At 38.9% G+C, this 27,607-nt stretch overlaps 1 protein-coding gene across 3 annotated transcripts in view; it reads left to right on the top strand.

Annotated features, from left to right (window-relative positions):
• The first annotated feature begins 18,889 nt into the window (after nucleotides 1-18,889).
• LOC148085996 (ankyrin-3-like) overlaps nucleotides 18,890-27,607 on the top strand; it is a 70,366-nt gene continuing 61,648 nt past the window's right edge. For 2 of the 3 annotated variants that reach the window (XM_087784145.1, XM_087784144.1), the window contains exon 1: nucleotides 18,890-19,270. In XM_087784145.1, the coding sequence (XP_087640271.1) occupies nucleotides 19,157-19,270 (114 nt within the window). In that variant the 5' untranslated portion in view covers nucleotides 18,890-19,156. The remainder of the gene's footprint in view (nucleotides 19,271-27,607) is intronic. The other variant, XM_087784146.1, reaches the window with a different exon arrangement.

Genomic DNA, 27,607 nt, shown 5'->3' with positions numbered 1-27,607 from the left:
TTTTGCTGTTTCCTCGCTCGTCTCTCACACTGTGTTCACGAAATTACACGACTGACACACTTTTTTCTCTTGTTTAACAATGGCTCCTGTGTTTGAAACTTTATTGACATGTACACCAGCACCAGGAACCCCGTGTTGACAAGGAGATCGTGTTTCTCAAATGTTTTGGTGTAAAGTATTTCTGCCATGAAGACGCCTCCGTCCTCGTGGTCAACTTTAATTCAACGTAATCATATAAAACTTAAAGACTATATTATTCATTTTCTTACAAACATGGAGGTTCGTCAGTGACTCTGTAAGAGTCTGTGTCTCCATGTGAATGTTAGCGACCTCTCCAGGACGGAAGTGATAGAACAACAACAGAAGCAAATGAATGATTCCCTCAATTTAACTAACTACCGGTAACTATCAAAATCTTTGGGTTTTGTTTCATTGACGACTACAATTTATCATTTGTTTCTTTTTCCTATAACTCGGTAATGAATACTAAAGTTAATTTAATCCTATAGATCTTTATATCTAACGTTTTTATTTCAGACATGACTTTCACCTATGTCTGTATTTTTAATACGATTAATAACTTCTTTAATTCTGCCTTTTTAACTTTAAATCACAATATAATAACAATATCATTTTAATGTGAAGTCTAATCCTGAACATAACATTTGATTTTAACTTTATTTAATGATGGGAACTCTCTCGATATCAACACACACCTGGTACCCTGTGCATGACCCTGGTATGGTTTTGACCCAATCGTGGCATTTTCTCTGAGACATGCTTGTGTTGTTGGTGAAAACTGCAGCTCACTGATCCGTCCTTCATTGTGGCGAGGAGACGGTTTCTGAGCCGCGTCCTCTTCACCACCAGCATCATTGTGCGAGTGCATTAGACGAGGGACAAAGACGGATTGTCAATGAAGCTGGAAACTGTCTTTGTGCGTCTGCTTCTTTTCTACACTTGTGTGCATGTATGTGTGTGTGTAGCAGTTGTGTGTAAATGAGCTCCTTTTACTAAGATTGGCCAATAAGGTCTGAGTCTGACATTCAATTCATACGTTCCACTGTGATGTCCACTGACCTTTTGCTTGTTGTTGTGTGGTGGGAAGATCATGGGAATGGTCTTGAGAATTCTTCCTAGTCAATGTCAAAGCCGGGTGACATTCCAGTCGTTATTTAATAAATCATCCTGGCTGGAAAAAAATACATTTGGGTAGAGATACACTTGTTTGAAGATAATGAGGAAACACTCAATGTTTATAAAAGTGCTGTGCTAAAACATATTTTAATAAATCTAAATTATGTTTGAAAAAGGTAATTTAATAACTAATTTACCTCTTGAACAATACATTACATAAACAGCCTGAGGAAAACTGTGTAAATAATGTTTAAAACTGCCTAATTTATTAATTTATTTTATTTTAAGTAAGGAGAACAAGGAAACCATTTAAGGTGAAGCATGAATCATTCAAAAACAAAATAATAACCACAGATGTTTTATATGAACTGTATAGAAAGAAAAAAAATGAATCTAAATTAATGATGAAATGTAGATTCAAACAAATTATATTTTGATTTGTTTGTGCTGGTGTTGTTGCTGCTACAGTTATATACTATATATATATATATATATATATATATATATATATATATATATATATATATATATAAAGATTTTGTAAAGCTATGTGTGAGACACGTTAGAATGAATTCATGTGTGTGTGTTTTACACTTGTTATCTCACATTAGTGTTCATGTCACCACTATGGGGGCAGATCCTGGACCCGGTGCGCCTGAGGACCCACGCTTCAGACCAGAACTACAGTTGACAAGTTGGCTCTCATCTCAGCTGAGCTTGTTATTCTGAACTCCAACGTTCACAATTGACAACACGGAGCTAAAGCTCGTTGCAAAGTTGTCGTTTTTTTTTCCCCCTAGCCCTGTTCAGACATCCAACAATCACCTGCGACAATGAACTCTCGTGTGTGTGTGATCAAAAGATTAGGATCAAAACAATACCTCTTGGTCTAATGTCACATGAGGGCCCCAGCCAGGACACACACAGTCGTGCACACACACACACACACACTTACACAGTCAACCTGACACCAAGTGTAGTGGCTCGATTCTGATAAAACATCAGTAATATTCACTCTGAGAATGTCACTCCAGCTCCTAAAAATATATCAAATTAGGATTATTTTTCCTTTTTTCATAATTATTAACTGTAAAGTTTTGCATTTACGTTGATTTAAGATATGGGTAAAGTGAGAATAGCTTTTAACATTAGCACTCATAGCTATAACTGTATTTATTCAAACTGAACAACCTATATAATGGTGGCATCAATGTAAATCAAGATGCACCCTTTTAATAAAGTTTTACCTTACCTTACCTTAATCCAGGAATACGCAATTAGTTGGAAATATTTTAATTTATATTTTATTATATTAACGGTTTAATTCCGATTCATAATGTATTTCATAATATTGACTCTTCTTGAAAGAAAATTAAAATAAATAATTGGTTTCTGTATAAAACAAATCCAGGGGTTAATGTATAAAACGTGACGTGGCGCCCTCTTGTGGTCGCTTCTTTTAGCACACCTAATGGACAGGCTTATAGTACACACATTCAGCCTCAATAGTTATGTTTTCATATTGGCTTTAATTGTTTTAAAATAAACCAGCTAATAATGAGATTATCATCATACCTGCACATGATAAATGTCAAACTTACAACCTTCAACAAACCTTTAGCTGCTTCCAAATGAAGACATAAGAGAAAGAGAAACAGATTTGTTTGTGTGTTTACAACTATTGAGACATCTCAGTGCCGGGCTGGGCTTCACGGTCCATTAGCAAGACTCAGATCCGTCCTCACCACCATTCAGAATAATGGAGCACTCACTGATATCAAGCTTCCTGTTCTTGTTCTGCTGCTGTAGGATGATAACCAAAATATTTGTTTTAAAAAATGTTGAACGTTCACATACTTACTTACATATTAATAAATGGGACTCAAAATTAATTAAAAAAACATATTATTATTAAACATAAGTAAAACAATATGATGATTATAGTCAAATGTCATGAATGAATCACAAAAACTGGACATTTATTTCATCAACACTTATTTATTTATATCATGCTAATTTATATACAAGTTTAAATGAAGGGCCAAAATTTTAATAAGATACCAGATGCCCAAAAATGAATAGTGTAACTTTATTAGGCAATTATAATAATACAATATATATATATATATATAAGATGGATCTTGAGAAAAATTAAAAGCAAAATTTTGTTTGTATAGTGAGGTATGAATCAACAAGTAGTTGTACCACGTATTTCCCAGTAGAGGGCGATATTCATTTAGTTTGCGAGTCAGACAAGCTCCATCTGTGTGTGAGAGGTGGAGCTGCAACAGTTAAAAATCGTTTCTAAGTTAGGTGCCTGTCTCAAGTGTGGAGCTGAAGACAAACGTTTAAAGGGTTACAGTGCAGTAGCAGGAGTCTGAAGTCTCAACGTTAAAATACAGAGATGAGGATCAGTACCTTCAAATCTAAGGCCGTGGTTCCCTTGTGTGATGAGACTCACTCTTTGCCTCCTGTCATTAAAGCCATCTTTTCTTGTCAGAGTTAGATGACGAGACTTGAGCTGACATTTACTTCAAAACATGTGACGACTGTAGAGCTGAGCCAGAAGGTAACGCCACTCCCTTCTTCTGTCAGATATTTGGAGTGGATTTCTTAGCTGAGTGCAGGATGACATAAGGTTGGTGTGACAATGTTTTGGCAGCTGTGAGCAGGAAAAAAAGATATGATAAAATAACACACACACGCATGCACACACACATGATTGATTCCCATTAATACTTGAGCTCCGGCATTTAGTTGCTGCGCTCACTTGTGGAGTGAGTAGGCGGCGACTAGATCAGGTAGATGTGAAACAAGATGGTGTGAGCGCGAGAGGAATGGAACCTCAGAGAGCGAGAACAATCTGGGTCCATGGGTCCACCCAGTCCGCCTCCCTGGCTCCTCACAGACGGAGAGAGTGTGAAAGTGGGTGTGAGCAGCTGAGCCAGTGAGTTGCCCAGTGTGTGTGTGTGAGTGTGTGTCAGTGTGTGGAGTGTGGCTCTCCTCATCCACGCTGGATTAAGAATCATTTGTGGATATAAACACATCTGTTTGGGAATCACGCCAGCCAGCCATGAGCGAGGAGGTGAAGGCGAACGGGAAGTCGTCTCATCGCAAAAAGAAAGGAAAGAAGGTAAAAGCAACAATTGAAAGGTCAATATTTGTGAACGGCCGGATGTTAAATTGAGCGTGAATAATCTGTTGAGATGTTTAATGTCATCTTTAATTGCGTCAAAGAGCTTTTCTGTGTGATTGAGGTGAATCTTAAATGACAGTTTGGTGCTCCTTCCTTCTGTTTGTTCTTCAGAATCTGACTATGAAGTGAAAAACAGAGCTGGAGAAATAAATATTATGGAATAAAAAAATAAAACTTGTTTGTCTTCAGCAATATCATTCATATACTGTTGATCCATCCCATCCACCCTGGTGTCAAGGTTTGGTAATGGAGTCTATCCCAGCTTCTCAGGGTGTGAGACATGGGTCAACCATTCAGACCAAACCTGAGTGCATAGAGCGTCTGTAGAAGCCCCTCGCAGTAGAGACGCAGGTTCACTCCCTGCAGTCCTCATTGTTCAGCTGCAGCACTTCTAGTAGCTTCTTGCTAATTTAATGACATGATCTACGCAGTGGCCAGTGGTCGCCATTGATTCCTGCTTCATTAGCAGCAGGATAAAATGGTGGCGTTACAAAACTGCCACCCCTAAACTAATTCCCCCTCCTTTGACAATGTTGAGTGGTACTGACCACTGCAGAGTGATCATAATGTTATGGTCATCAGTGTGGCATTGAAAAGTTTACGTTCTTGATTTCATATCTTGATTCAGTCCTGTGAGGCTCACGATGATGACCCAGCTTCATGTTTATCGATCTTTAGTTTTCAGGATCCCGCTGCTTACCTCGGCTCTTTGTTTGTGTGTTTCTTGGCAAAGTGAGCTGCGCTAAAATGCTTCCGTCATGGATTCTGTAAAAACTCACTACTGTATGCTGACTCGGCTGTTTTGAATGGCCTCACACGCAAGAAGGGATATATTCTTTCAGAAGTGTGTAACAGGTGCGTGAGTGTGCAGGATTATTGTGTTGGTTGTGCTTGTGTGGAGCTTTTCCACAGTCGCTGCTCTAATGATTGATTATGGGGTATTTTGTGGGGAGACAAAAAGGGCAGAAGGTGTAGAGGAGGGTGAGGGTGAGAGTGAGGGTGAGGGGGGGAGAAGAGGCGAGTTGAGGTGTTGTCCGGAGAGTGTTGCTGAGACGAAGCCTGGACTGATGAAGGACTGGATGAACGACTGTTGTGTTTGAAGAGACAGTAGAAGGATGGATAGAGGAAGAGGGGAAAGATGGAACTGTGGTGATTTAAAAGGAGGATGAGAAGCACAGTCTCGCTATTCAAACAAAAAAATATAATAATTAAAATTAGGAGATCAAGTTGTAACCCGGTAATCTTTATTCAAATACATCTTAAGTGACACAAGGCGAAGTATTCTCCCCAAAATCTTTAATATTGAAACATTTAATAGAAAAAACGACCTTTTTTTAACTTCCTGTCCTAGTCACATGATGTTGTTTTGGTGTAAAAATCGATGACATCATGATCATCCAGTTTAAGGACGTGCAGCCCTTGAGCAGATTAATGGCGCCGTCCCTCAACCAGAGAATCCGAACATTCAAATCATTTAAAAACAAAATACATTTTAAAATAATAAAAAAATGCATGCAATACTGTTGTAAAGTCTTTTTTATTGTATTTAGCCTCTTCTCGGTCACCATCTTTATGTTCAGATTGAGAGCATAACTATTTAAGGTCAACTAAATTTGACTCTTTGAGTCAGTTTAAGAGTGGATCTTCTTCGGGTGCTAGGATGCTAGCATCTTCTAGCTGCTCAGAATCTTATGCTACTTTATTATTTTATTGTCATCTCCTATATTTTGTTTTTAAAGTAATTTAGAATTATTTATTAAGAATATTTAACAAACGTGATTATGATTTTAAAGATCATTTAAATAATAGAAAAGTAATTTCAATCAAATAAATGTTTTAAAACTACCCAGGATTTAGCTCTTTGTAAAGTGAAAAGTGAACTCCTTAATAATGCCTACATGAAGAAATCATATGGGATGTGATAAATGAGGATGTTCAGTGTTTGGGTTTTTTAGTTGGAGGAGGATGACAAAGCAAGTGGAGACCTCAGGGACCAAAGAGCTTATCGTGGATGTTAATGGATGTTGCTATGACGACCGAAAACCCAGTGGGAGAACCAGGAAGTGAGGAAGACACTTCCAAGAGTGTTGTTTTGGAAAATCTTTTAACAACGGTTTAAAAAAAAGTCGAAAGACTCTGAGTGCTTTCTCTTCACTCTGAGTAAGCAGAGCGGGAATTATAATTGAAGTGCTTAAAACTATTTGTCAAAGAAGAAAATTAGATTTTAGATTTAGATTTCTTTTCTTTTTTTAGTTCAGTGATTATATGTAGCCTTATAGCGAGTACATAGAGGGAAACTGTGGCAGCAGATCTAAAGTCCAACTTAGCTTGAGTGCTAATGAATGGTGTGTATTGGCAAGAATCTGGCGATAAGATGCGTATTCGGTACAGGAGCAACGGTACCATATATTGCAATACTTCAGAAACAAGGATACATTTTTAGTATTGTCCAAGTATTTTCCGATGTTTTCAAGGACCTCTTGATGAAGTCTTAACTGCTTTCATTTCTTTTGAAACCCTAAAATGTATCCTCTCGCTCTCAGTCATCGCCAGGATCCTGCAGGATTTCAATGTTTATTTAGCTGACTAGCCAAAATAATTGATACAGTAATTCTGAATATGGATACAGTATCCAGAAAAAATAATATCATGATTTATCGGTATTTTCTAACACCCCTATTGCTAATAGTGCGTTACTACCAAGATTTTATGTAAATTGTCACATTTACTATTTACTATATGTCCGATTTGGGTTATGAATGAAACCAGTGCTTGTAAAGATAGCCCAACTTATCTTAGGTGCTAATATTCGCTAATTATGTTTGGACCAAGTACAGGTCAAGTGCTAATGTTTTTTAAATAGCAGTTGCAAGCTAATGTATATTATTTGCATAGTATTACATAGTGTTAATGCTACTATTTTTGCTAACACTTTCCAACTGCCAATTGCATTATGAAAAGTTGTGTTGTTAAAATTGCCACATGATATTTGGCCTGTATTAGCATAGCTAAATTAGTAAAGTTCAATATAGATGTTGATGTTTAATTGCCAAGATAACAAATATATGAGTTTGGTGTATTTCCTAGTATGTTAAAAGTTGTACATGCTAGCGTCCTAACATAGCTCAATGCTAATGAGGGTTCAGTAGCAAAAGCAGCTGTGAGGATTCTAATTTGTAAATCTAGAATCAATCTATTACTTATTATCGGGTTAAACCGTGTTACCCAGTGAACCGGTCTTTTGAAATGATCTCGTATTAGTTCCGTGCAGACGTTTCGCGACCGAAGTGCAGTGAAAACGACTGTGATGTTACCAGACACTTGCTATGCTCAGCATGCATCTTACGTGTCTGTGTGTAACTGAAGCTTATTGGGTCTGAAGCTCATTGGGTCTAGTAACAGATGAGGAGTGGACTCTGACAGTTGATCTCGTCGGCCAAATCTTGTTTATCTACATCCAGAGAAAGTTAATTCCGGGCCAAGTGGATGAGCAGGCCCCGCGGGAGGACACGGTAGATGACTTCAAGGGTCTTGGCCCCAGCTCCGTAACCTTTACTCAACTCTAGACAACTGGTGTGATGAGATGCACCATAACAAGCGTTTCTTTAGATACGCTGTCCTCAAAGGGTTGAATTCCTGCTGAACATTACATGGTACACTAGATCTGAACTGGAATAACCTGTCGGCTAATGATTATTCTGCTGTTCGGATCCACTTCAACATCCCATCTGGACATCTCGGCTGTGTTTTTGTGCTGCTTTTTCGGAGGAGAAATGGACGCTGGCTTATGTAACGCGGCTGCCCACGTTCAATCATTTCCAACCCACACCCTCTTCAATGTCAATACTTTCAGCGCTTTCTATATACATGAAGTAGCTCAAAAAAACGGTGGCGGCATGAATTATTCTGACGGGTTCGGGAGTCAAAAGGTGCATTTGATGGTTGTGTTGTCCATCTTGTTTGTGTCATTCAATTGTTCAACTTTTGGTTTCAGTCCATGAGGACGTGAAATGTGGGATGGTTGATGACATGACAATCAAATTAGATTCCCTGCTGATGACATATAGACAGTTTATATGGCAGTGGATGATGGAAGGATACTATCTTAACATATAAAGATATATATATCAGTATGTGTGTCGCATGTTTTGTGCGCAGTGTTTAGTGCTTATGTTCCCGGTTGGTGGGAGCAACTTGTGACCTTTCTTTGTGGAGTTTGTATGTTCTCCCCGGTTTGCCTAGGTTTACTCCGGGCACTCCGGTTTCCTCCTCCATTCCAGAAACATACAGAGGTTTAACTTAGGAAACTTAGGGAAATTTTCCATACGTATGAGTGTGTTTGAATGGTTGTGTGTCTTTGTGTGCCCCGCGCAAGATTATAAACCTGTTCAGGGTGTCCCCCAAAGAATCTATAGGCTCCAGCCCACCTGCGAACATCTATAAGGGAATAAGGGGCAGAAAATGAATGAATGAATAAATTATTATAGTCCACACTTACCTTAATGTCCTAGAACCTCAAACTGCATCACAGAATCAGTCAAGATATAAGGTGGTAGGTCAGGAATTTCCCATTGAAATTCAAATATGTCCAATTCTAATCCCATTTGATCCAGAATATCAGTCCGTTCTGGCATATGTAAAGTCTCCTCATCCGCTTGAACAATTCATAATTTCTGTCTTTTTTGGCCTATTTTCCATTCAAACCTTCACTAATTTCCTCTCATAAGACTCTCAACTACTTTTCTTTCAGTTCCATGGCGAACAAAAGTAGCTTTGATGAGACGCTAGTTAACTTTTCTGATCTTACGAGTCCACTACTCTCAGAGCCGAAGTCCTAGATAAGGTTACTTCAGGATTCCAGGCGTAAGAACCCGTATCGAGATACGGCACCTGGCCGCCTCCACCGGCAGACATTCAACAGCGAAACACGAGAGCAATTACTACTGGCCATTCATGGACCTGGACCAGGTTGGACCGCTGGTGCCAGGTTGCCCCAGTAGGAGGAAGTGCTAACCGTAAATTGAAATGGAAACTGACTAGATGCTGCTTCTAAAATTGCGCTGGCTGCTGGAGAACCTTGTAACTTCACACTGATGAAATCCAGGAGACTCTTCCTGGTAGAGATTGAATCATGACCAGTGACAGGACGGGCTGTTGGTCTTGTTGAAGGCCGTCGTGTTGACTCCTTTACAAAAATTCAACACTCATACTATCTATTTACCGGAAGTACAAGCGTGTACAAGCATTGCCAGACTTTTATAGGCAAATAGTTTATTTGGAATTTAGACCATAAAGGTCTTGTTAGCAATACTGATGTATACGCCAACTACTATGTTTTATCCTTCGACTACATCTGCCACTGCTTTAACTAGTATTTCTACATCCAACCTACAGAACCGTCACCACTACAGAGTTAGAAGTGAACTATACGGTTGACACACGTCCCCTGAAATATGGTCAGTCATATAGCTGACCCGGACCCCTATCTTTGGACAGTGCTCTGACTCCTTTAAGAAAGATTTGTGGTCCTCAACACTGGTTGTATAAAATAAATAGTAGCACCTTTCTATGTTACATCATCTAGACCTGCAGAAAATGTAATGGTAATGTTTGGGCAGTGAAGATACTAGTTTGAAGTGCAGAAGTAGCACCCCGGGAATCACTGATTTTATCGATTCTATTTCCGTGAATTATTCTGGTTGATGTTGGGGGCGAAGTTGAGGAACACCTCTCGAGGTAGGCGTGCACGAGACATGGGAGCTGTTGAGTCAGAACTTGCTATTTAAAAATGAATCAGGTTGAGTTTGAATGTGAACGGCAGTTTTTTGTTGTTAAATAAGATGATTTTCACAAGACCTTTTCAACACTTCTTGACTTGCAAACTTTGTGTCACGAGGTTTAGAATCGGACGTGCTGCTGCGTGTTTTTCTCACCAACATGTCGTGTTTTCTCTGATGCAGCCGAGCGCCGTGCTTAGCTCTGTGTCACGTTGCGTCAACCAGGCAAAGATCTGCTAGAACATGATCCACGCTCAACTCTTGTCGGTTCCTATCCTGCATGATCACTTCAAACCGTGTCCCGGGGTCTTTCAGGTGAGAGGATGTAGGAAAACAAACAACACCGTGCCAACGAAGGATTGGCGCCGATCTTCAGGCTTTATTTCCAAATGGTTTCGCTGCGTTTGCTTTAGTCAGCAGATGAGACTAAGAGCCGCAGGCGCACAACTTTGAAAGAAAAACATCCATTCTTGCCTGATTATTATTATTAAGGAAGCCTTGGAAAATTATCATCAATGATGCCAATTTTCTGAAAAAAAGCATAAAAAACATGGCAGTATACTTTTAATTAATATAAATATTAGACAAAAGTCCACAAAACTATAAATTATTAAGGGTAAAATGTTAATTAAAGATAATTAAAAACTTACAAATTGTATTAAAGTCATGTATTTCAGGTACTCCTTGACATTTAAGGAACAATCTTTTTTCTAGAAAGATGTTAAATTATTGTCAATATGCTAAAATCTCAATATAATTTACACTGTTGTTGCAAGAAAATATTTCCTCTTTAAAAGAACTCATTTAAAAATACTCTGTCGGCACCAGAAGTGTTGTATGGTCATTAACGTTTGTTTTTTTTCACCAGAGAAATGGAGCCCTCAGCAAACATGATTTGCAGAGGTAGCGCGGGAATTAATGCAATAAATCACTTTGCTGACTCATGTTCCTGCTAAGAAAAAGCTTCCTCCGGTTTTTCTTTGTGCCAAACCGTCGTCGGAGAGCGAACGATACTGAATTAGCTTAATGTAAGGGTGACTGAGTAAGCAACAGAAGGATCGGCTCGGAGGAGAAGTTGGCGTAAAACCAACTATAGATCACATCTCTCATCAGCAATCTGTAAATGAAGCGCTTGATGGTGACGTCTCTGTCAGTGAGCGTCGCTGCACGAGTCGAAGTCCAGCAACACCAGGCAAACGTGAACCTCTGAAGAGCAATAGTGGCTCTTGTGCAGACAAATGTGAAGAAATGAGAGGGGGGGGGTCCTTCTTTTAACGCATTACATCATCTTTGGCATGCTCCCGTCGCCATGGTTACAGACACATTAGCTTAATCACAGCTCCGTCTGAGAGCATTGCTAATATCCAAACCTTTTTGATGGATTCCCGTCTTCAAGAGTGTGTCACTGACCTTTACAACTGCGATACTGAACAAAGTATCACACATTTACTGTCACAGTGGAAGTTCCTTCATTCACCGAACCATTATTATAGAAAAAAAAATGACATTATTGGATTCATTCAAGTTACCGATAGCAAGTCCAGCCCAACATACTCACTTCGATTTTTTTAATCAAGATTCCACTCCGATTTCAAAGACATTTAAAGTAGAAGTACATTTGACCTTTTTTACTTCTTGTATTTGCAACTCCAATGTATATTTGTACCTTAAAATATGTTCCATTAAGAAATGTTGATTTATGAAGGCAACGGTTGCAGATGCCAGTAAACCTCTTCCAGCTCTGCTGGATTTCTATTCCAAACGTTTGACAGGTCCTGAGTTTGCCTCAGTGAATCGTCCCAGTTGAACAGGCATGTGTCTCAATTGGAGCAAGGCTGTTCACAACAATGACTTTTGCTGTAGTAAAATGTAAAGTGGTTTATACATATTTTTTTTTAGGAACCGAACGTGTAAAATAGTTGGAAGAAGGGAGGGAGGGTGGTTGATAAAGCTGGATACAGACGACACAAAGAAAGATCTGCTGAAAGACGAATAAAGAGACGGACAGAGTGTGAAGGTAAAGAGAGAGAGAGAAGGCTTCAGAGGAGATGTCTGCGAGAGTCAGAAGGTGAGAAAGAAGAAGAGGAAAGACGGCTACTGACGTCAGAATACTAAAGAACGAAAAGATGGCTGGACTTGAGTATTTATTACAAAGGTTTCTACAGCCACTAAAGTTGAGTCATTTACACGGTTTCAACAAAATATGTTTAATTTAGAGTTAATTCGGTGTAGTTTGAATTACACCAACAGTTGCTGGATGAGGAAGAAGTCATGGACCAATCATACATAGTTGTAGAGGCTTCCAGGATGTGATTTATACATGCGTGTGCTTGCTTCTGATGTCCCGGGACAACATGGATTATGGCGAGGCATCCGTGTCAGTAATGGAAAGTTCATGTCTAATTAACTTCCTGAATGTCGGGGGGGTGTCAGGGATTATGTCTCCACATAGATTAGAGTTCACATTAAAGACGCTCACACACCATCTGCAATCGCTCCCCGCAGACGAATGATGAAAGCGTTAAACTCAAGTGTAATTTCCCACAATCCTTCAGGAGGCTTCACAGGTTGAGAGTGTCGATGAATTAATTAGTTTTGAGCATTGAGCTTTAATTTACGTGTCAATAAATCATCTCACAGCACTTATATGAGCATCAGCAGGTTAGGTTCAACACTTAGTAAACATCATTTCAATCACTCAAATTATTTTATATATTATTATTGTGTTTATATATATATTTTATATAAAAATGTTTGTTCATAATTTGCTTAGAAAAATAAATTGCACCCGTAGTGCAATATTTAACACTGATTCTTCTTCTTATTATTATTTTTTTAAATTTCAAAACAAAATGTTAAAAAATAAATATATTATTTTTTTTAAATCAGAAAATGTTTTTTACTAATTATGAAAATATGGATGTTCCACTAGAGGGATGTACAAGCATGTGTGTTCACAGCGAATGGGACTCACTTCTATTTGTGGCTCGTGTTTTCTGTTGCCGTGGAGACAGGTGGCAGAGTGCCAGCAGGAGACGGGACTTGACCTGAAACAGACAGACGGACGTCCAGGGAGTCATGTTAGGAAACAACCAAAAGGGCCAGCTAGCATCTCAGTCCGAATGCTGGTGTTTGTGAATCAATGTTTTATTCAAATGGTCACACTAACATTCTTACATTTTTTTTATATTGTAGGTAAGTGGATAAAATTGATTCGTTTTTTTTAAACGACTGTGGTTGTCATCAAACCCTGCAACCTTAATCTGAATCCCATTGGTCCTTTATGGTCATTGCATCGATGCCAGTTTCTGTTGACATCACTGTTTGGTTGTATGGATTAACCGCGATGAAGTTTAGAAAATATTTTCAATTATTTAAACCTGACCATCATGAATGGTTAAAGGAGCGGAGGAATCTAGTAAACTCCTAATGGAAGCCAATGTGGTCATAATGACTTACAGACACTGTTGTGAGGAAGTGGTTGTATTGAATTGAATCCACTTTAGCACTTTTAAAGCTGCAATAAAGTTATATAAACTATAAAATATAGATTGAAAATATTTCTTATGGCACCCTCCCCTGTCAGAACAGTGTAAATGCAACGTAGTGAAGCTTCTGTTGCTTCATTGCCACATACAGCATGTGCATTAGTTTATCTTAAGACGTTTCTATTTGTTCAGGCTTTTCCTTGATTTTCTGGAACTCCTGTTGTGTTATCAGTTTTATCTTGATCTTTAAAATATATACTTTATTGAATATTGTTTGATTGTTAAAGCGCTTTGTGACCCTGGTCTGGAAAAGCGCTATACAAATAAAAATGACTTACTTACTTACTTACTAGAGAAAGAGCGGCTTTTGGATCAGTTCCTTATTTTATCTTCCTGGTGGCTCAAGAAAGCATCTCATCACTTCTCATGTCAAAAACATTAATGCAAAACATTTATATAGTGCTTCTTTGAGATAACATTCACAAAATAACTTCATACATTTTAACTTCTGCTGTTAGCAGTAGCAATGTGCAAGAAGAGACTTTCCAATATGAACAAGTGTAAGCTATGCTACTTGACCGGAGCTATGCTACGTTGGATACTATTGTGTGTCAACTGTAATACGGATGCAGAATATATTTATATATAATTATATTTTATATTTTATATTTATATGTTATAACACCACAAGAACATTTTGATTCAAGTGAGGTTAGCACTGATGCTGTTTACCATGTTATGCTATCTTTAGATTGAGCTTGCTGAGATTTGTTGTGATTCGACTCTCAGTTAAAAAAAAAAAAAAAAAAATCTGTTTTTGTAATTTCTTTTAAGTCGTGTTCCTCAGTACGGAAAATGTTATTCTAATTGACATTACATATATTTTATATTACAAACGCGTTTTGCTTCATCAATGTCTCTTTAAGCTACATTTTATTTTAGGTTGGTGAAAAATAATGCAAGATTGTGAATAAACAATGGCAATTAATGCTCAATGAAGACTTATCTTACATCTGTTATTTCTTTTAGTCCAGACAAATAAATTGAGTAAGATCAGTTTTATTCTAAGGCCTGATCAGCATCCAAGAGCCCCCTCCTGGTGAGACAGGGTGAAGGCTAGAAAATACCTTCTCAAACACAACAACAGCTTTACTTTGACATCTGAGAGGCTCTTAGAAGCTCCTGCTCCAGCAGTTGCTGTGTAACCACATGAAGTCGTATATTTGCTGTTAATGGACGCTTTCCTTTATGGGGCGGCCACACCCACCCTTCCATTCTTTTAAATATGATCTCATCTGTCCGACTGTCCCTGCAGCTTCTCCGAACACTCTCCGGAACACAACAGAGTTATTGCATTATTCGCACTCTTATCTGGGCTATTTACAGTAAAGGGCCTCACAGGGGTGATGCTTTGTCCGTGTCGAGGACAGTGTGAGGTGTTTTGGAAGAGAAAGAAAATCACAGGCGAGGAGGAACACTGTCAGAGAGATGCATCCATCCTCCCTACCAGACTTCATCCACATTACAGCATTAATGCTTTCTTTCCTAATCTCATATAGGTCAATAATTTAGTTTATTTTCAAAATGTATCTGGTTTTTATCATTTAAAAAAAAAAAAGCTTCTAGATTTTTCTAGGGGTTTGTTTTGGAGAGTTATCTTTCATGTTTAGCCTTTGCATTGAAATTGTGAGAGTAGAATGTCTTTGTCTTTGTGAAAATATAAAGAATAAATGACTCGGCACACAGACATGTTAAATTTGGAAAGTTTTGTGTTATACATGTGAACAGATTGTTTTTATTTTTTAAAGAGGCACATTTAAACTTATGATCAAAAAGGGATATTACAATTCAACCAGTTTTCGTGTTAGATCATGCACTTTCCTTTTGTATATATAGTTTATCTATAACATCTTGAAATGTCGAGACTTTAACGTTGCACTTTTATTCGATGTAATAGCGCCTCCAAGTGTCCAAAAAGTAAACAGCAAGAAGACAATTTCTTCACTTCCATAATTCTCTAATATACATTTTAAGAATAGAAAAACATCTTCATCTCTTGATTATTATTGGGTTTTATTACAATATATTTCCCATTTTATTGCGGAATCAATTTTTTTTTGTGCTGTGTTACCACTGTTTGACCACTAGAGGTAGACAGACACAACAGAAAAACGGTTCTAGGTTCACAGACAGGAAGTGAGATTCCCTTCTCTTCTAACATGTTTACTTTATAGTTTCATCGTCATTGATTTCATATTTATACTATTAAAGTTACAATACCATGTTGTATTTAGCTGTTTTACAACTATAGTTTATAGTAGTTTAAATCCACCAGTGAATATTTAATAGTTTGTTATTTCAACATGTACATAAATAATATAAATTATAATAGATGAATGTTCAGAACCAGATCCAGTTGAACTGACATTTTGCTATAGATATTTCTGTTGCTCGTGAAGTCAGTGAGTCTTTAACTGAGGCTGTAAAAATGGTTTGTGTTCTGACAGTTCTGTATTTTCGGTTGCGACATTCAAACTCTATAGCTGTTTGTGAGTTTAAATTCATATTTCTGATTAAGTTACTATTATCCAGATGCATTTGATGTACAACTTTAAACCCTGCCACTGAATTAAACACAATTTTTTATTAACCAGATACATTTTACATTTTTTTCCCCTCAAAATTATTGAGTTACATGAAAAATAAAACGTAAATACAATAGCGCTGTTTTCCAACCATATTCCATAGTATAGTTTTTCATTTGAAATTGTAACTGCTTTTTGGTTATGGGCCATTTTTTAAGCATTTCTGCACACACATTAACTAGTATTTGCTATGATTTAAAAACATAATTTAACTATCTTTGTTGGTTCAAATATCAAGTTCCTGAACCTTGAGAAAGTGTCATCTTTTGTTAGACTTTTTTTTATCCGTGTTCAGAGGAATCACCTGCTGTTAATCTCAGCTGTGGACTTAAAGAGCTCATACATTTCATTCATAAGCTCCTTTTACAGCCGGAGATAATGACGGATTAATTCACCAAATCCCAGTTGAAGCTACTCTTTGACAGGTGGTTTATTAAAAAAAAAGAGAAGCAATGAGTGGAAATGATTGGACCAACTTTTATTCATGGAAAGAATTGTGAATATATATCTACTAATCATTTTTATTATTGATGTATTATCATTTGCAGAACTGAGCGGCAGAAAGTTTATTTAAAGGATGTGAAGGTTGGCAATACTCTGGCTACTATTAATCGTATAGGTTTAAATATTATAAAGTGAATTTTAGTTTTAATCCTCAATGGTGGGAGAGAAACATGAACAGTGGCACATAATGAATGAGCATAAATTATGAATATCTATTTAATCAGACTGTTTTGTTAACTTTTCTAAAAGCAAGATAAATTATAATTAAACAGGTGTTTGTTTTAACTGACTTAAATGCTGATATGAGAAATATTGTAATGTATTTTGTACGGATTTATATTCACATTATCATATAATGATAAAAACTGTAACAACGAAAACCAAGCGATATACAATTTTAAACATGAAACAATAAAGGAATAATATTATACTCTATACGTTTTTCAGGTGCCATTAAATTGTTCATTTTCTTTGTGTATGTTGGTGGGAAAGACCTTCCCACAATTGTAGCCAATCTCTGTTTAAACATGGTGGACCAATCAGCAGCTTGCATTGGTGTCACATGACACAGTGTTGTTCATGTTAATGTTCGAAGGCTGCAGTGGGTTCACAGCATCAACACACAATCACATGTGGAGACGACCCTAAATAATTCATGCGACACACACAGATGTCTACGATTTTCAATATCTGAGGGTTTTCTTAGAATATTCAAAAGTGTTTAATTGTCTCCGTGGCGTAGGATTTCGTGGCCTTAGGCGGCAGGATTATATTTTTTGGCTCCTCATTACTGTAATCCTGGAGGCTTTTCTTCCTTGAAAGCAGCTAATTGTGTTGGAATCAAACAGGAATCCCTCCAAGGTGTGAACCCCCACCATCCCACCACCCCTGCAACCACAATACCTCAGATGCAAATGAATTCTGAATTATACATCTGTCGAGTCTGTCTTTTTGGAACATACGCCACACATTGAGTCCTGGTCTCACAACAGAGTGAATCACTTCTAAACTTCCATCAGATGAAGACTATATTGACAAAGGTATGACATGTCAATGAAAGTAAAAGCTGGAGATGAAAAAAAGTGTTTGTCTTTGTAATGAAAGGAACTTAGTGTTAAACAAGTTGAGAAGAGTAGTTAGGGATTGTGTTACGCAGAGAGTATGAGATTAAAATAAAATACCATCTTTCAACTCCTACTATGCATGGACCAGTCCAGGGAGCGTGTCTTTTTTAAAACAAATTAAAGAGTTATTTATTTTGGCAATAGTGTCACAGTTTAAAGTACCAATACGTAAGATTGATAACATATTTTATGGCTCTCCCCAGTGGCAGAAGAGTGTAACTGCAACGTTGTGAAACCTCTACTGCCACATTAGTTAGATATAGGCTCTTGTCCGGCTCTTGAATCTCCGCGTGGGTCGTCCAGACAAAGTTGTGTAGTGAAGATAATTGTTCGTATAATAGCAAGAGAGTTCTACTGTGAGTTATGACTCAACTTAACAATTGTTGCAAAAAATATGAATAAAAACTGTCAAAATGTGACTTTTTGCTGCCTTAAGATCTGGACAATAGACAGTTTTGTGTTGTCAAGAGGAACACGTCATAAAATTTTAAGGTACAAGTTAATGTGTTACTCTTATGGTTTCGAACCGATGTGTGGTTGGTACAATAGGTGCGTGTCGTTGTGTGTGCAACATTCAATGTATCATCCGATCTTTAAACCCAATCCAACTGGAGCTCAGCGTCTATAGAGATGGCTCCCCCTCTTCCACTGTGTGTCCCAGCTGCCCCCGCTCACTGGCGTTCCCCCTCCTCCTCCTCCTCCAGCACCTCCAGTGTTCCCTCCTCCTCTTCCTCCTTCTCTCTCCTTCCCTTTTTTTCTCTCCTCCTGTTCACATGTCCCGGCGAGACGTTGTGGACTCAAGGATGGATGGTCAGGTGAAATCAGCAGGCTCCGGGAACCAGTGACGCAGGGGGGGCAGGACCGTTTTCTTCAACCCTAGCAGAGTAATGAGATGTCTGGGTAGATGCTGGAGAAGACCCCCCTCTCCCCCACACACACACACACACCCCTTCCTCTTCCATCCCTGGTCGTCCTAAGATTGTTGCTATGAAGAGGACCACTCTGACAAAGGAAGTGCCTGGTGGAGATATTTTTGTACGCGTCGTGACAGCGTGGACTCTACAGTAGTGAGGTGTCTCAGTCCTGGACCTGATGTTTGCGTCCACACGCTGACGGGGAGGAGGAGGAACAAAAAGCTGGAGGTTCACTTTTTCACAGGATCCACTTCACTCCGCCTGACTCCCTGCACACCAGTGGAGGGGGAACAATAAGAGCAGGGAAACTAGCGCGCGAGCGGCGAAACCTTCAATTCCCACCTGTGAGGATTAATTAGAGCGGGGGCAGCATGGCGCACGCCGCCTCGCAGCTGAAGAAGAAGGCTGACGAGAACCTCAACGCCGCAGAAGAGGAGGAGAAGAAGAAGAAGGCGAGGAAGCGTTCACGTGAAGTGAAGAAAAAGGTAGAGAAATCGGGAGTTCTCTTTTGTTGTGATGCATACGTGCACATGGCGTGTGTCGGTGTAGGGGGGTGTGGGGGGTCATCCCACTGGGGATACCGGGAACAGGGGGGTCAGAGGGTGAATGATGGATGATGGGAGAATGTGAGGAGGGTGAATGAAGAGGATTTACCGGCCCGGGCTGACGATCTAGTGCGTGTCCGTGAGCGTGCTGGTGTGTCAAGCCTTGTTGTCTGCGTGAGAAACACTGTATTCACACAACAAAGTGTTTTATTTGGTTTGAGGTTGATCGTTTTATAATAAAAACAATTTAACTTCGGTATATGTAAAACTCTAATTCACATTAACATTAGAGACAAAACTGCCTGGACACAAGTTGTCCGTCATGAACAACATATGACATAGCTCAAACAGACACACAATCACACATGTATACACACAGGCAAGACACACAAACACAAGAAACTCAGGTTTCTCACAGATGGAGCTCTTATGAAAGAATGTTACATCAACACACTCACTCACAGGTTGTTTTTCTTGTTCTCATCAACCATATGTTCAGGTTTCCCTCAGTTTCATGGGATGATGCTTCTCTGGGAGTGTGTGTTTGTGTGTGTGTGTTACATGTCCTCAATCGCTCATCCGTCAATTAAACTGTAACACACATTTTCTTTCGAACATTCTGTTCTGTGCTGCTCTTAATTTACCAGAAGGTTTGTGTGTCTTTCTGTGTCGTGATTAAACTTTCATGTTGTGATGCATTAAGTGTGTGTGTGAAAAGTCAAGTAAGGGAGGTGCAGTCACACCCTGCGGTTTGTGTTCATGTGTGTGTGTGTGTGTACATGGCGTCATTCAGCAAGGACAAGGTTAAATTCTGATATTTGACACACAAACACACAAACACACACACCTAGAGGTGATCAATAGTGTTGCGTTAAAATGAGAGATACACTTGGTGACAACTTGAACGTTCCAGTCAACGTTGGTGTTGGACGAAGCTGTGTTGTTTAAAACATGTGTGTTTGTTTAAATGGTATAAGGTGTGTATGTGTGTTGCCAGGGGTCAAAGGTTAGCCTCCTGCCACATGCAGTCAATACTAGACCTCGTTAACTTCAGAGGTGACCTCTTGATGTCACATGGGGTTAGTTCTGAGGAGAAAGGGGGGCATGAAACATTCATGATTTTCTATATATACATTATATTTATTGCATAAACACATGAGTTAATTGTCATGTAACTTTCAGTTCTCTTCCACTGGAGGTCTCTTTATAAACCTTTTTGACACCAAAGCTGGTCTTTCAGGTACAAAAAATGAATGCAAAATTACCATGAATATCCCAGCTACTTAGGGCGAGAGACGGTGTTAACACACACAATTTAGAGTACTCAAATCAAACCATGTTATTTTTTGACTGTGGGAGGAAACTGGACCAACACAGAACCAACACACAAAAGCCCACAGAAGCCTACAGAACCAACACGGGTAGCAGGATGCAAACCTAAAACCTTCCTGCTCTGAGCTAACCATTGGGTCACAGATCAACCCTCGAACAAAGATGTTTACGATAAATGCTTAAAATGAAAGTTCTTAAAATATGTTTGTAACTATTAAATATATTTGTAAAGCGTTTTTTCTCTTCATTCCCATACAAATAGCTTTATTTATTTTAAATAGGTTTCCTTATTTTAAATACTTTTTCCCAACATATTTATTGTCCTTAAGAATTGCACAGATCCAAACAAATGTCAAAAACCAGCAAGAAGTTCTTGTTGACATATGCATTTTTCACTCCGTATCTTTAAATATTTAAGTTAAATCAAGCTTACTGTTTCACACTCTCGTCTTTTAAACATGTTTTTTCCCAAACCATCAGAAAATTAATTCTTTATTTATCATTCCAATTATTCATTTTAATTGACAAATGAATACCAGTAGCTATTTCATGTGCTACCAATCATATATTATATAGGAGGAGCTTCACTGACGCCACAACAATGCATTGATTCTTCTGCCATGTGATCGGCACAGTATGATTCGTTTCAATAAAGCGATCAATGATTTTGATTGGGGAATCGCTGAAGTGACTAATCGATCCTCTGTGTCAAAACAGCTGTGGTTTTACTTCCCCTGCTCTGAGAAGACTGATGTTGTGCTCATGTTTGGTGCGACTGGAGTGGAATATACTGCGCCACGGACTGAATGTTGAGTCTCTGCTCTCATGTCAGTGCTGAAGAAAGTCTCTGAGGAATGTTGTCAAAATCTGCGCTGCAAAGATTCTCTTCATGACTGAGTCAGTTGACTTTATTTTATTGAATTATCTGTGAATTATAGTGAAATGGAGAGTTCCCACTGGTATAAAGACGCTTAGGTCTTTTTGAGATGCCTTTAATTCTTTATTCAGTATCTATTGCCGTAGAAGAAAATACATGAATTCATCAAGGATTGCCTACCTCTTCCTTAGACACTTCTGCCAAGAGAGTTCTTTCTCTCTCTTCTGCTTGGATGCTTTTTTTCAAAGGGTTTTAATTCACGATGAAAGAAACAGAATCTACAATCTATTCTGAACCTCAGTTGGTAAAAAAAAACCTGTTATCCTTTATCTTGACACTCTGGTTCTTGAGTGATATTTTGAAACGGCTCTTCTATTGCATGGAGCGTCAAAATGAAATCATTAGCGTTGTTTATGACTCTGTGAGCTCCTGTCACTCGTTACGGTTACTGCTACAAACTGGTTCTTATACCAACTATAATAACCAGACTGAAAAGCAACATGGATTTCGTTTCTTATTTCATTTCCTTTTCTCTTGAAGGCGTAAGAGCCATTTTGTTTCGCAATACTATTTCTGTCCTGGCATACCTACGTGATGATGTCACACGCCGCAAACTCTAACATCTTTTTAAAAGCTTTTTTTATGAGTGAACGAAAATTGAACTGAGCGATCCGTGGACACGTTGTACCAGCACAAAACATATATTTAACAAAAAGCCGCATGTGACTCAAACGGTATGTTTCCGGGATACATATCACGACGACAACACTTTTTTTTGGGCGCTTTTTAAACTTACCAGTTATCAGTACATTTCAACAATTTTCGTTATATAAGAAGAACAGCTATTTATTTGGTAAAACATGTTCGTCACATGTCGCCCGGGCACGTTCCTTTGGGTTGAAAGTCACACGTGTCACACGTGTTTTCAGACCAGGAAGTGACGGACAGATGGATGCTAGGAAAATGACAAAGATGGTAATTATTTTAATTTAAATGTTTAATGTGCGGTACAAAGTGTCCTTCGATCACTCTGTTGAAGTTCTCTTCACTCATAAAAAAAGCTTTTAAAAAGACGTTTGCGGCATGCGACGTCATCACGTAGGAAGTTGCCCAGACAGAACGGCGCTCACTCTGGAGCTACCTTAGAAGTACAACGTCAATGAAGTTTTTGTCCGATTTCGTGTTCATTCTTTAAGGATTGTTCTGGACACCTGAGAGCCAGATGGTGGAGAGCCATCACTTCTACTCGAGAGATCTGTGATGGCCTGAGCAGTCGAGCGTGGGTCAAGGATTATAACATATTCTCAGGAGGGAGATTGTCGCTCTAATGCATCCATAAACGATTCCAGATAAAAAAGTCCTGCATTCATTAAACACTGCATAGCATTCGAGGCAAACTTTGTAACAGTGATTGATGGAATCTCTGAGGGGAGGCGGTGTGTGTGTGTGTGTGTGTGTGAGAGGGGCGTGACACCGACTCCGGGATGTCCGATTAATTCCTTCTCTATGGATTCAACAAGTGAGGGAGACGTGTTGCTGCAGTAGTCCGTGCGTGTCTTGTTCAGGGTGACATCAGCACTTCCTCTGTGTTCGTAGTGTAACGTGGTTGAGAGGGTGTCGTCTGTCCCCAATTGGCTCAAGGTAAATCTATAACGGCGTCTGCCCTCTGCCCATTCTTGGCACCGCTTCGGAGAAAATATCCTTCTCCAATCACTTCTCCTCAGTTACCCCGCTCGCTCCTTTTCCTCGCTCTCGTTTTTCCTCGACAATCCGAGCAGGAGCTAGAGAAGAAGTTGACCACTTTGAGAAGTAGCCATTATAGGAATTATCTGTGAGAGGAAAACAAACCAGAGCTATTGGGTTACAGACATTCTGCTCGTTGATGCGATTAAGAAAAAGTGTTCGCATTTATACGTGCAACGAATTTAGATTGACGAGCCATGGATCATTTGCAACACACACACACACACACACACACATTATCTCCTCTTTAAATGTCCCGTTATCAGAAAGACGTTCAAAAAAGACAACCTCGAACACCTGTTCTAGACACTGATGCACTCAAACATCTGGATTAATTTTGAGTAGTACATGAATATGTTGTCGGCTTAGAAAACATCATCATAAAAATTAAGATTGATATATTTTTAAAAAGCTTGAAGAGTCGTTGTATATCTTAAGAGTTGATACAAGCCAACAGCTCTAAAGGTATACATCGACTCTAGTTGTATTGCCTACTCCCATCAGTGTTGGACTGTGTCTGTGAATTATATTGATCAATATTCACAAGCATTTCAAATTTCAATGCTATTACAAGGAGGTCCTATCTTTGTGTTGTTATTAAAAAAAAAAGAAGCATTTTACAACATTTCCTACATAGCATTCAAGACCTTTGTTAATGTGGAACTTTTATTTATTTTATTATTATTTAATAAATGCACAAGTATTTATAAGCAAGAGAAATTATAACATTTTTAATTTTATAATCGTCAAAAAAAACGTGTTGTGTCATGGCTTTTATATTTTAATTCATATTAATTTAAATATCAATTATTTTGTCTTTACCTACTTGGCTCGTACAGTTTAGAACGTATGTTTAACCACGTTTAAACACTTCAAAATCTGTGTATTTTGATGCTCAAATAAAAACATATTTACCTTAGTACTTTCTATTGTATTTGCAGTGTTTATGAGAGCTCATGATACCTTCAGACTTTTCTTAGACACATCTTGTTTCTATTTCAAATGTCACCTCACTTGGAAGACTCTTGCCAATCTTCTTTAACAACATTTTTTAAGTATTTCAATTTCTTGTTTGTGTTTTTACCATGTTGCAGTCAGTGAACTGGAACATTGGTACCATTAATTTATATTTAATTATGTAATTTATAATTAAAAAAAAAAAAATTCTAAATAATTCAGGGTCGTGTTAAAAAGAGTACATGACTAGGTACAGAAATATGTGTCTAGCTTACTTACTGATACATAACACAGGATTAAATCAGCTGTTTTTCTGTTCAATATCAATGGAAAAATATGTGTCAATTATGTTATGAAAAACCGTGTAATTGATGGTTCGTTCTAATATCTGTAGCACCAACACACAAGCAGATGATGACTGAGATAAAGGAGGAATTCGTCACAGACAACGAAGCCACAGCTTCTTGTGAGATTTATTTTGGGTGTGTTTTTTTATCTTTCCTGCAGACTCCTGTCATCCTCCCTCCCCCTCCTCGCTGCACCCGTCATCCCACCCCACGTCTCTTTCAGCTGGCAGTGGACGGTATTGTTCTGCCAAGCTCGTGCTGCTGCTGCTGCTATCTCTGAAGCGAGGGGGTCGGACACAGTAAACACGAATTTGGCCCGGACCATTGTTGCTTGAGATTAGGCTCATTTAGCTAAAACATAAACTCCAGCCTCAATACTCTCCACCATCTGAGGTCCTGGTGAAGACAGACGTATAAATATAGAAGGTCCCCCGGGAGCAGGCATGGTAGCACACATGTCCCCTGACACCCGTTCACGCTTCTTATCGAAAACCCACTTATTCTGTCTCCTCTTTGTTCCGAGAAACCTCCTGCCCTCGGAATATTTAAAAATGGCTTTTTATTATTCTCTCTGGTGCGTTATAGATCTTCTTCTCTGCTGTCGCTCTACGCTTAAAAGTGTGGGTTTTTTAATGTATCAAGCAAATGTAACGCTTGCATAAATATGCAAAGAAAGCTTAAATATACCCAGTGTGACGCAATAATGGACAGGATTTATATTTTGTTGAAGGAAAGATTGTTGTTTCTTTTAATTCAAAATGTGAGGCACAAATGATAAAATCCACTTTTAATTAAGTGTGAAAATCACTTGTAAAAACTGAACAAGGCTCAATGTTTTTTTCAGATCAAGTGAAACAGTTTGTGATAAAGAAACTCTTCTGTGTCGTCTTCATTTGAATTCAACGCCAACAAGCGCCTCAGCTCCACGAGAGAAAGTTGGAGCATCAGCATTAAAAATAGCCCGTGCCATGTATCTGTACCAGTTAGCTGCTACCAGCTGTCTGCAGGACGTCATTAATGTTAATCTGGGCTTCGAGAAACATCAATATGATGCAATAAAACCGCTATAATGACTCACTTAAGCCGCTATAAAGCAACATTTCAGGAGACCTGCCAGCGTGGTGATTCCTGTAATCTGTCAAATGCAGAGGAATTCATAAGAAGGAAAAATGTCTGCAGGCTTGGAGCGCACAGATGCCGACACTCGGCTGGAGATGCACTCAGAGAGTTATGAATTATAGAAACACAGCATCACGGAGGATGAGATGCGGGCGAGGGGCGGGTCCGGACCTGCAGTGTCGGACATCGGCGTGCCGCTATAAAAGGTGTTTTATGCCACCTGTGGCACCAGACTAGAGAGGGGGTTGCTGGGTCAGAGTGCTGGTGCAGAGACTCATCAGCGCTCTGATTGGTGGACGGAAGGAGTGTAACGGGGAGCGCTCTGCACACTGCAAGACAGGAGGGAAGACAGAGGGAGAGAGCGAGAGTCGAGTGGCGAGGAGGGAGAGAGAACTAACGGTGGGGAAAAAAAGGAGGAAATTGTAGAAAAGATGAGGATGCAGTTAGCTCTGGCTTTTATCTTGGCTTCCTCCTCTCGCTCTCCTCGGCTCTGCAGCGGATGAAGAAGTGGGACGGTCCATTCATTTCCCCGCACACACAAGTGCACACACAAGTGCACACACGTGCAGTCGCGCACTCAAGCACTTAGATGGCAGCAGATTTATCTCCTTCAGATTGATTTAGCTGAATAGAACCATGTTTCTCTGTCAGGCTACACTCAAGACAATGACATCATACTTTTTTTATGGAGGAATCAAACACCGTTAATATCAGTTACATTGTGCATCTCTGGTTTTGATGTGTGGGGTCTTAACCACTGCACTACGAGTGACACACTTAGGAGGAGGAACATAAGGACAAGAATGAAAGATGAAAAAGTGCTTAAGAGCTCAGGCTGCAATGATGACCACCGTTAATAGAAGACTTGTTTAAGTCCTTTATGTATGTTAGATGCCTGGGGAGGAAAAAAACATGTTACAGTTTGTACTTTCTGGACACACTACGATAAAAAGGATATTTAATTATTAAATGAATATATCAGGTCGCAAATGTTGAATAATTTAGTACTGTGTATCCAGCATTATAGGGTAAGAACATTTTTTTTTTAACTTAAGTGTCTCTTAAACTGATGTTGGATCTCTATTGAACTCGTCAGTATGTGTCTGTTTGAACAAAACTTTCTTACTTAAGCCCCGGCCCACTGACAACACTTTATGTCTTGGAGATGAAATCGTGTTTACCATAACCACACCCACTCTGCTGTGTTTGCTCAAGCCTTAAGGGTTTGTCACCAGGCGTCATAAATCCCGGAAGTCTTCATCTCCAAGGGACTTGTTGTATAAACAAAGTGGGTGTGATTACAGGAGTGATGCAATTATTGCGTCATAATAATAATAATAAAAAAAATAATTATATTCCACTTTTTTAACAGTATGGACTCTGCTCTCGTAACCTCTCATTCGCTGAGATTTCAGACGGGGGAGAACTTTATAAAGTAATAAGTTCAAAACATGGTTGAGATACTTGCATCTTGAAGAGGAAGACTTTAACATTTCAAACATGTGAGTGAGTCAGGAGAGTTGAGTTTTCTTTTTTTTGCCACAAGTCCACTTATCTTAAAATAGCAGTTTAGAATTTTGACAGTACAAAACCAGTTCCTTTGTTTAGTGCTATTGTTTAATTTTAAATCCTTCTGAGCCATCTGGAAATCATTGTGTACAAATGTAATAATTGTTTGGCACATGTTTATACAATTGTGATAAGATATCATGAAGAAAATACTTAGTGGGCGACGTCTGGATCCAGCAGAGTGCTTCACGGACCGTCTTGTCTCCCTGGCAGAGTCCCAGTGCGAGACGGACATTTTGAAGGTGAACAGTCTGAGATCTGTCTGGATCAGGAAGATGCAACAGAACACAGAGGCAGAATATTTAGGGTCCAAGATATGTGTTCAGCCCAATG

This window comes from Callionymus lyra, chromosome 2 (assembly GCF_982586985.1).
Source record: "Callionymus lyra chromosome 2, fCalLyr1.hap1.1, whole genome shotgun sequence".
In the NCBI taxonomy this organism is placed as follows: Eukaryota; Metazoa; Chordata; class Actinopteri; order Syngnathiformes; family Callionymidae; genus Callionymus; species Callionymus lyra.
This window is presented reverse-complemented; position numbering and strand designations above follow the sequence as displayed.